The following is an 11,479-nucleotide window of genomic DNA, read 5'->3' as shown; positions in this document are numbered from 1 at the left end:
TGTTTTTGATATTCTAATATTAAGCCTGTCAAAACCAAGCAAGTACCCAACTTTACTGCTTTGAGCTATCTTAAGGCAATAACACATCATAATTTTTTTTTTTATTTTAACATATTAGTCTTTTTTTCTTTTCCTTTAGGACATAAAAAGACTTAAAATGACTATATAGTGTATCGTCAATGTTTTTTTGGTAGAGTTCTCATATTAATTATGTTAAAACCAAACAGGTATGTAAAGCTACTCTTCTGCTTTGAGCTATCTTAAATTACTTGACTTCATACTGCCTAGTTGCAGTAGTTGGTGTAGATCTTTGATAAACTGACCAGATTAACTGGAAGGTAATTCCAAATTGCTGTTCCTATAGTTCAACATGACAGAACTGATGTTATAACTGTTTTTATAAACCTCGCCTGTATCACATATTCACATCAAGCTGCCATCATGATGATTGTTTATCCTATTTTTATTTTCATCAGCTGAATTTCTTTACCTGAAACATAATATACAACAATAATATCATGTCTTACAATGCAAACAAACCATAATACAGATATTGTAACTTTAAGATATTTCTGTTATCATATTCTTACAACATGCCAAGTGTAAAGAAATTCTATTGAACAGTTTTAATTCTGCCTATTTGTTTATATAAAAACTCCCAAAAACAACCTTAACATAACTTACTGGTGAAAAAATATGTGCATAGTATTTTATGATTTATATAAGCTGTATAAAATTTAATACAAAGTTGCTCTAAACTCTAAATTACAAAAAAGGGGTCAAAATAAGCAAAAATACCCCCTACTGTGTTAGTCACACAGTAAAAATATGGTGAAAAAAATACTGCAAAATCAGTCATTAATCACACAAAACATGTAAATTTATGGTTAAATCTTGAATCTTTTTAGCTCTCTTAAAACCTTAGAACATTTTACTCAAGTCTTATTTTCTTGAGATAGTTGGCTATTTTGGAGGCATGCACATTTAATATATAAATAACTTACTTTACATAAAAAAGCATCACAGATTTCTGTAACAAATTGATCACAAGTTTGTAGAGAAGCATTACGCTGGCTTCTTGACATTGCCTGAAATGTGAATTACATTAACTGTTAGTTACTGTTAAAATAAGGTAAGATTTATTTGTTATGAAACAATAGTAATTTTTATTGCAATATTGTTTTGAAAATCATAATCATAATTAGTTATGATCGAAAAGTATGAAGTTTTATATTAATCAATATCATGTTTTTATACTTTCTGGTGTATTGGTGTCACGTATTGTTAATCAAAAACGTGTCTGGCTGATTTTTGTATAATGAACTTTTTTTTCTTATTTCATCACATTCAGAAGAAATCACAAGGAGCAGTAGAACACTTTGATCAACATCTAAATAAGTTATTAAATATATAGAGGATATTGAATGAGTGAAAGGTCAATACTGAATTTATTGAGTGAGTTGAAATAAATTATATTATGCAAGCCTATTATCTTATTTAACAAGTTCAATAAAATCAGTAATGAACCTAAACAAATTTAATATTCTTTTTATCACATACCCAAAAAAAGAGTGTTTAAAATGAAAAATAATCATTTTTCAATAATGCGCCTATAGTGTAAATGCTAAAATTTGGCGCGTCCTTACACTATGTTTGTATGAAGCAAATGACATATCAAAATATATACACACCCATGTGTCACGGTTAATAACTGTTCACTATTTAGGGTAGAAGATGTGTAAGCAGCCGGATAGCTCAGTCGGCAGAGCCGCGGTATGATATTCCGAGGGTCCTAGGTTCGAGTCCCGGCCAGGCTGCACATTTTTCTCACCCTGTGACACATGCAATACTATTTTTACAGAGTTGCACAAGTAGCATGGGTATGTGACTAAAGAAATTTTGACAAGACTTGCCAAATTCATAATAGCCACAATAGGGCTATATATCGTTCAATACTTATGAATACAGTGTTATCTCTACAGAACGGCCCTCTGTGGAGCAATAACTTCTTTACAACAACCACAGCACCTATTGCTCCCGAATTAAAACTAAGTAAACAATTTAACTCCTCTAGAGCAATACCTCTTTGCAAAAATCAAAATCTTTGTTTCCTACGGGATATTGCCCTTTCGAAGTTGTACTGTATTTCAATCATTTAAAATACAACTACATTACCCTTTCTAGGGCCAAGTATAATCCGTCAACACCTAGATTATAACCACTCTCTAATATTCTTCTAGCATCAGTTCTAGAGCTTCCAAGAGCTGTATGTAATTGTTCTACTACTATATCACATAATGATTTATTTGCTTTCCCAGTTTTCTGAATGTCCAAGCACTGGAATAGTTGTTCGGCAAGTTTTACATAATCTGAAACAGAATATTATAAAATAGTATTTGACATGACTTTATTAAAGCGGCCTTTAGCTTTTATTATTTGTTTGATAAACAATTCTGTGTTGTTTCAATTTAAGTATTTCAGTAAGTTTATGGTGTCTGTCAACCTAAGGACCATCAGTTTGATTGAGCTGGACTCATGACAATTAGTTCTTCATTTAACACTAGTACTGTATATTCATTGGAGAACATAAAACTTGTATATAATAAAAACAAAACAGTGATACCTTGAAGGACACAACAAGCAAACACTCCAGATTTAAACACATCATAATGAACAGCTTCATGGTTTGAACATTCTATCTTTTGTAATAATTTAGTCACAACAGCATCTGGTAAATTCCTGAAAATACACAGTATTTACATATATCAGGTACGTATGTTAATATACGTACCTGCATATATGTAGCCATTGATCAAGTGGGTGTAATCAGTGAATAATGATTTACATATGACATCAGTTCCTTTCAATACAATATACAGTTTAAACAGTGCATATATTTCTTGAAACAAATATTATAAAAATTTATTATATTACAAGTAAATATTGTCATGATATAAACACTATATATGTACTGTTAAATTATGGTTTCAATTTACTAATGGTTCATTACACAATGGTTATCTCGGTCGTCTGTCAACCAAACTGACTTTCCTAGATAACTGACCAGTAATTACCAATTTCAAAGCAAGCGACTGACTATTACTCAACATGATTTTGAATCAGCTGTAAGAGACAAATAACAAATACACCAAATGTCCCAGATCAGTTGTCATAGAGAAATTTTACTTAAGGGAGATAAATTTAAGACAGTATTTTGAGATGAAAATTGATAGGACTAGGGAGGACAGATGACAATTACCTGCATAGTGCCAGCAGTAAATCTGCATATATTATACCATTCACACCATATACTTTCTTACTCACTGTAAAACAAATATATGTATTCTATTAAATTATATAACATAAAGTATTACATATACATGTATAATTATACACTGTATTAATGCTTATATTACATGCATAAATATAGAATAACAAAAGAAAAATTTGTAATTTGTACAAGTACTTGTGTAACCAAAGTTCTCATGGATTTTACATCAATTTGCTTGGCATAACAAAACCCATGTAACATTTAAGTTCTAGATACATGTATTATCCAATAAAAACCTGATACATTTACTGCCAGATAATGGTTATAATTCAGTATCATAAAAACTGTTCAAATCATTTAAATTTAATTCACAATGGCAAGCACCAAGAACCTTAATTTACCCACAACTCACCTGTCAATCAAAACAACATGATGTTATCCATATTAAAGGTAATTCAATGATTCAAAGCAATAGAAATATGCAATACTTTGAAACAATCATCATGGTTTCTGCTTGCAATTGCAAAACTGACTTAGTTTTAATAAGTTTATGCTGAGAATATGTAGTGAGTTTTTCTCCTGAAATTTTACCTTTATGACTTGCAAGTATATCATAGGCACTTCTGACATTTGATTCAAACAAGGGTCTACTGTAGTGAGTCATCTTTAATATCTGATTGGCACGTTGAACTAGACTTGTGTTGTCTTCAATTGAGCCAAAACTACAACAGAAATAATGATAACTATAATTTAATATCTGACTGGCATGATGAACTAGACTTATGCCAAAGCTAAATAGAAAGATATTAAACAAAATAATGTTATAAACTATAATGAGTGGTTAGGTTAAGATTATACCTCAAAAGGTATAGGAAATACAATTTTTTATAGCTAGGGTGGTACAAAAACTTAACTTTAATTCTAAATAAAAAAGGGGCATAATTTTGTCAAAATGTATGATCAATTGAGTTATGTCCTCTTGTCATGAAGTGTGGATGATGGTCACTAAAGAGTATTTAAAATTTCAAAGCAATACCTCAAAGGGAATAAATTGGGTGTGATTTATTAAGTCAGAGACCATTAAATAAAAGTTCAAAAATTCATACTTGAACTGTTGAAATCATAAATGTAAAATAGATCTACTAAATATCTGCTTTGCCTTTTGGTACATGTACAATTTTATGCAAGAATACAGTTTGAAATATTATCATGCAGTAAACAATCCTTAGTGGCTGTTTATTACATTTAACTTACTAGTCAGCAAGAAAAGCCATCGGATCCTCTGGTCTATTTGCAATGATTTTCCCCAACACATCTCTCATCAAAATTCCTACAGTAGTCCTCTCTGGAAAAAAAAGAAATTAGATTGATCTACACTGTGCTTTTAATAGCTCAGTTAGGTATAGTAGTTAGGTCTATATACTAAAAAGAGAAAAAAGGACTTGATACACAATCCGTTCCTGATGAATCTCTTAGCTGATTTTAAGGGGGCGAATGTTTTGTGGGCGAATCAGTGTTTAGGGAAACAACCGATTTATTCAACAGTATCGATACAGCATTTATAAATATTTTTGCCACATATTAAAAAAACATTGAAATTAATTTCTTACCGAGAAACTGCCTGTCAGACTCTTTCGGAATTTCTTCTGAAGAATTTATCTTTTTCCTGTCTGTCATTTTATTTTTGTCGGTATGGTAAATAATACGGAAAATACCGAGAATACCCGATGTTAAACGTAAAGAGCGAAAAAGACTTTTAAACGAAAATGGTGTTAAATGTTAAGATTGCATGTCGCATGTCTACTTCATTAATCCGAAGATTATCAGGAAACTTTTTAAAGATGTGCACATGTAACAACTATGAAATTACGACAGTAGTCCAGTATTAGTAGAAAAAAAAACAAAAACAAAAAAAAAACAAAAAAAAAAACGTTTTAAGCAAGCGCTTCTCTGTAACATTTCACATCAAAAAAGTTGGCATAAGCATGAAATATATAGTATATTTTGTATTAGTTAGGACCGGGCCTTATATTTGGTATATTTGAATCACAGATAAAAAAGCAAAACTTTTAGATAAGGACCTCGTCCAATTTTATTTCAAATAAAGCTCAAATGTGATTATTGTATATAGAAAGTGACAGAGACGCATGTATACATGTATACTGCAGCCCGTATTTCTTTTCGGAAAAAATTTAATCTAAATTTAGCCGAGTAACCTGACACGTGCACAGTGTCTTTCTTTGTACTTGTTTCTATAAAACGCTTCTTACATTAGTTACAATCCATATTTTTCATTATTTTTCAACCCATTTTTAATTTATTGGTTTAGTGCTTCTTTCTCCTGCATTTCAATTTATAAACTGTTTTTAATTTATTCAACAAATGTCTCGGCCCGGTCCTTAAAGGTTCAATACTGAATTTATTGAACGAGTTGAATAAAATTATTTATCACACACCCGTAACGGTTTTGCGGCTGGGTAAAAAGGCTATATTGCACGGCCGTGCATACATTTTGATTTGCATTATACAAACATAGTGTAAATATTTGCTAAAATAAGTGTTAGCGCCTCAATGAAAAATTATTCTTTTGCACTTTAAACAGTCTGTATTTTTATTATGCAATGCATGTAAATAGAATCTTGCACGCCTGTGTATCGCTAATGACGTCATGTCAAAATATATGCACGGCCGTGCCATACCATTTATTACAGAGTCGCAAAAGTTGCACGTGTATGCGATAAGGAGCAGGTCAGTCCTATAGCTAGGATAATTGAACACTGGCAGAGGAAGTCTTGGTGTTTCTGATGTTTAGAACCACTGATCTTCAACAAGCCAGATAAAAGGCTCTGTCGGTTATCAAATTTACATTGAAAATGATATAAGTGACATTATAAATCTATATTTTCTGCAATAGGTTTGAAAATTTAATTCTAAAGAAATGTATTTTGTTGTTTTCATTGGACCAAATAACGTGTGGCTCATGGCACAAACAAATGCGTGAAATTAATCAGTCAAAATCCCTTCGTCAACAAACGATTTGTGAGTCTCATTTTAGTAAGTAAAATTGACGACAATGCCCTTTAGGATTAGCATAGTGTGAAATAACTTGCAAATTGATAAAAATAATATTTTTTGTTTTTCATTTTAGCACGCTTGTGAAAAAAATATTTCAGTTAATTTGAACAACTCTCGGGTGGGTCAGCTTCCTGGAACTTACCATTACTGGTGGCATATGTTGGGATATAGGCTCGTGGCCCACGACCCCTGGCTGAAGAAACAGACACCACTGCAAAAACTACTAGGCACGGCTTCCCTTTGGCAAGCGTTTGATGGTATCGTCAAAGATAAAATTCTGTTTCCGTTCCCCAGCTTTCAATGTTGTTTATTAATTAGCATCATTAATACTTAAATCGATGCTTTATGATAAGAAGAAAGTGCATCAGGTAAGACTGAACACATTTGCAGAATTAATTTTAATTTTTATTTTCTAAAGAGAACAGAAAAACATATTTTTGCCTCATCTGATACTTTTGTCGTTTAAGTTTAAAAAAAGTAAAAGTAAATCCAGAGTTCAAGCCAATGTTTTACTGGCTGGAAAATATCTGAATAACAAAGTGAAGAAAAATGTTATGAGTGTAAAATTTAATATTTCTGTAATGAACAAATATGTGCTTTCTAATCTAAATATTTGATTAACGCGCATTTTCATAAATTTTACAGTCCATCATGTCCTGTACAGTATCCGTAATGATTTACAGGCGTCAACTTCCGGATGTCCACGCATGCCGATTTTAAGGCATTTTCCACTTCCGCTTGTTTATTTGGCGGCAATGGTTTCGTACTTCGTTGAATGACAGCTGCATATGCATTTGCAGGATCACATTGTCCGTTTGACTGTATTTTCCAACATGAATAGATTATTGCGTAGCTGTTAATAAAAAAAAAAAGAAAAATATGAAAAATAAGCATGATATTTTTTCAGAAATAAAAGATGCTGATGGAATTATTATTTTCAAACATAACTTATACATTGGATATCCATCTGCTCCGATTACATCCAAAACAAATGGTTGAGAGACGACTGTCTTATATTAGGTTAAGCTTTAATAGCAGTTAACCATATCGGTGAATTTAGATCAAAGCAGTTTTTTTATTCTGAAAATAAAGCAACCGTTTGAAAACAGTGGCTATCTGTACTCCAATTAAACATGGTTTTCACGCATTTTATCTAGCGTGTAATTCTAACCTCAATTCAAAATAATAAAAAAATACAAAAAAGATTCAAATAATGACAATAGAAATTCAATATTCTTATTACCCATATACCTCTTTAAATACAAAAAATGTACAACATGTCGTTAACAATGAATTTTTTTCCAATTTCTAAATTCAGGGATTATCGACTGCATATCGTTTATATTAAATTATTTATCTAATAATATAATAATCTGCCTTACTTGGTATAATCAGTTCGTAATATCCATCCGGGTTTCATGCCTATTTTTCTACCTATAGTTGTATCAAAGAACATGGTCATTCTCTCCGGGTAATCTTTGTCCGGAATTACTGCCTTACCTCTACCCTTCGGACACCAGCCACCGTAGAATTTTGACCCGACTATAACAAATATGATAATTCACTTAACAACTTTTTCGTATGTAAACAATAGCTGGCCTGGATTATTAAAAACATAATAATATAAGTTGATAAGATTCAGTATGTTAACGAGAAATATGTCAGTTATAAAATTTTAAGTATAGTATTTACTAAAGAGCCAACCTTGTCGCGGACTAATTAAATAATATGTATTACCTACATGTATACATGTATGTATTTTTATGGGTATTTTAAAGATATACTATGCTCATCCTTGAGTAAAATATATAAAGCACAGAACTGAATTGAAATCTATGAAATTCTTACAGAATATGTCTAATTCGAATAAAAGAATAAATAAACTATATATGGGAAGCTGCGTTTCCTATTACGGGACAAGTTATGTTGGTCCTTTCTTACAATTCTTTGATGACACTATAAGTTCATAATGCAACCACCATACAAAATACTAACTTTTTGTTTGGAAACTGTTATCAAGGTACAAAAAATAAATATGATATCATTTCTGAGGCATAATGGGCCTTTAAATAATATTTTTGAATCAATAGAGGGAAAGTAGAGCTTACCTGCATTCATATCAAAACCACCCTCGGTGTTGATTTTAAAAACTAACACGTGTGTCGTAAATTTCTGTGAAGTACGACAGTAGAGAATCCCCTATACCAGTTTTGAAAGTACCGTACCATTTCCCTGAAAGTTTGAATTTAAAGTGAAAACATAGCAAAAACCAACAAATGAAGAAAACAACAACAACAACCACAACAACAAACACATCAACCATTTTTATTTTTAAAATCAAAACAATATAGCTTGATTGCAAAGTATAAGGTAATAAAACTGTAATTTAATGGGTGTTTGTGAAATAGTCATTACTGGAGTCCATCGGCCTCGGCAACAGTTCCAAATATCATTCCTGATACCTCGGGGCAAAAGTTTTGACTGTTCCACAAACACCCATGAAATAACTATATATTGAGCCATTTAAACAATCGATTTACCTTTATCTAGACGGATATCTTAGTGTTATTACAATTAGTTTTACATGGGTATGAAAGGCTAAGAAAGATAACTTAAAAAAGCTTTTGATACCATTGTAATTAGTGTTATCTCCCTTGTATTTTTCACAAGTCAATATGAGGTAAATACGGGAAAAAAAGAAGTAAGTGACAATACTTTGCCAGCCGGAGAGTAGCATAAACTAAACTACTTTTGCAATAAAAATAATAATATTAACAACAACGTTATTTACAAGTCCAGTTTCTGAAGATTTTTAAATGTTTACAAGTCCAGTTTCTAAAGATTTTCAAATATTTACAAGACCAGTTTCTAAAGATTTTCAAATATTTACAAGATCAGTTTCTAAAGACTTTCAAATATTTACAAGACCAGTTTCTAAAGATTTTCAAATATTTACAAGTTCAGATTCTAAAGATTTTCAAATATTTACAAGGCAAGTTTCTAAAGATTTTCAAATATTTACAAGACCAGTTTCTAAAGATTTTCAAATATTTACTTCAGATTCTAAAGATTTTCAAATATTTACAAGTCCAGTTTCTAAAGATTTTCAAATATTTATTTGTATTTCAAATAAGGATTTAGACTTTGTCGATTTAGTCACACATTTTAACTCTAATTTTTGCGGTTAATAATTATCGTACCTTCAAATCTTTTCAAGTCAAGATTTTCCTGCAGGGGTAGCTCTAACAGACGACAAGAATGTTTCTGTGACGACTTGCTTCCTTCCTCCACGTGCCCCTTTCTGTTCACGCTACGAGCAGACGACAATTGCAAGACACAAAACACAAGGCCAATTACCCACAAACACTTCATGCTAATGAGTTATGTAACACATGAGAAAATAGTCCAATATCTTATAAATCATTCGCATTAAATAACTGTAACTTTATAATTATCCGTTTCTATTACGTAGATTTTAAATGATAAACGATTTATTTTCTAATATTTCAGACATATATACATGAATTTTGTGAGTTAATATAAGATAATATTCACTTTATAGACAACACGGTGTCTGCATAAACAAATATAATCATATATTATCATATGACGATCATGATAACTATATAGATCATGATGAAACTATGTTATACTAAACTATTCTACACTTAACTGTAGGTAATGTCAAACTAGTATTTAGTCATAACATCATTGAACAAAGTCCAAGTGTTGAACGTAGTATTATTAATATATGATATATAAACATATTATATTGCCAAAATATGCTCGATTGATGATTAATATGTCAACATCATTTGTAACTTTGGGAAAATGGTTGTCACCAAAAAAACAAAAAATACGAAAAATAAGGAAGGTGGTTTCTATCCACAAGATTGTATCTGTCTTTACTAAAGAGTTAGAAAGTTTTAGAAAAAATATAATATAATATAATATAATAAAATATGATATGATATGATATGATATGACATGACATGACATGACATGACATGACATGACATGATATGACATAACATAACATAACATAATATAATCAGTAAGCAGTGTAACCGACACATAAAACGAAAAAAAATACTATTATGTCACTAAATCATTTCTCTAAAATAACACAAGAAAAGCATTGATGCAAAGCATCAAAGGGCGACGCCAAAAGAATTTGATCCAGGTTTGCACCTAAATACTTAACAAAAGATGTGTACTTTATAGCAGTACCATTTCATGTGACCTGGAGGATAGGCCCAGTTTAAGTTGAAACTTAAACCAAAAAGAAAAGACTCTGTCTTGCCAAGATGCAAAGACAATTTATAGTCAATTAACTAATCTTACTATTTATTTTACCAAATACAAGGATACCTGAGTCATCATCATATAATCACAGGCACGAGTATCGGACCTGGGAAGAAAAAGTATGACCAGATTGATAAAAAAACTGTGTTCATCTTAAAAGTGTCAAAAACCAAAAAAAAAAATGTAAATAATGACCCCCTTTAAAAATATACTATTAACTTAAAGTATATTTTTAAAGGGGGTCATTATTTACATTTTTTTGGTTTGTGACAATTTTAAGATGAACACAAGTTTTTTTATCAATCTGGTCATATTTTTTCTTCCCAGGTCTGATACTTGTGCCTGTGCATATAATAAAAGCTTATTGCTTAGGTTGCAGACATGTCATTGACATATATTAGACATAAAAGAGGACCTAAAATGAACATCAGGGGGACACCATAGGTACTCAGAGCAGTAGTAGAAGGAGTACCAGCCACATCAACCAGCTGCTATCAGAGATAAGACTTGAAGCATGTAAGAATGTCATTACATATGGCAGATACTTCAAGTTCCATGAAGAAGAAGAAAAAAATAACTTCTTCATGTGCAGTATAGTGTGATCAACTGTATCAAATGCTTTTTGTAGATCTAAAAGTATCATGCAATACTGCCTTTGTCCATTTCAAATAAAATACAATCTATTAAATGAGAAAAACCACTTCTAAACCCTGACTTAAACTGCCTGACCATGACTCGAACCCATGACTTTCAGAAGACCAACTGAGCTATCCGGCCGGCTACACATTTTCTCTTTAATAATGAAATAGTTCTAAACCACAACATATT

At 31.1% G+C, this 11,479-nt stretch overlaps 2 protein-coding genes across 2 annotated transcripts; both read right to left on the bottom strand.

Moving 5' to 3' along the window:
- Nucleotides 1-460: 460 nt before the first annotated feature.
- On the bottom strand, nt 461-5,102 carry LOC132757950 (tubulin polyglutamylase complex subunit 1-like). Its single transcript, XM_060749450.1, has 8 exons — nt 4,882-5,102; nt 4,526-4,616; nt 3,863-3,993; nt 3,260-3,323; nt 2,624-2,739; nt 2,176-2,369; nt 1,005-1,088; nt 461-490 (listed from the first exon to the last, which is right to left on the bottom strand). Exons 1-8 carry the CDS (start codon nt 4,946-4,948, stop codon nt 473-475), a joined length of 765 nt encoding a protein of 254 aa, XP_060605433.1. The 5' UTR covers nt 4,949-5,102; the 3' UTR covers nt 461-472.
- Nucleotides 5,103-6,979: 1,877 nt separating this feature from the next.
- Nucleotides 6,980-9,964, bottom strand: LOC132757948 (purpurin-like). Its single transcript, XM_060749448.1, has 4 exons — nt 9,547-9,964; nt 8,455-8,578; nt 7,729-7,888; nt 6,980-7,199 (listed from the first exon to the last, which is right to left on the bottom strand). Exons 2-4 carry the CDS (start codon nt 8,462-8,464, stop codon nt 6,986-6,988), a joined length of 384 nt encoding a protein of 127 aa, XP_060605431.1. The 5' UTR covers nt 8,465-8,578; nt 9,547-9,964; the 3' UTR covers nt 6,980-6,985.
- Nucleotides 9,965-11,479: the final 1,515 nt, after the last annotated feature.

Source organism: Ruditapes philippinarum, unplaced genomic scaffold (assembly GCF_026571515.1).
Source record: "Ruditapes philippinarum isolate M1 unplaced genomic scaffold, ASM2657151v2 ctg1549_1_1_1_1, whole genome shotgun sequence".
Classification (NCBI taxonomy): Eukaryota; Metazoa; Mollusca; class Bivalvia; order Venerida; family Veneridae; genus Ruditapes; species Ruditapes philippinarum.
Note: the sequence above shows the minus strand (reverse complement) of the source record. Positions and strands in the feature narration are given on the sequence as shown.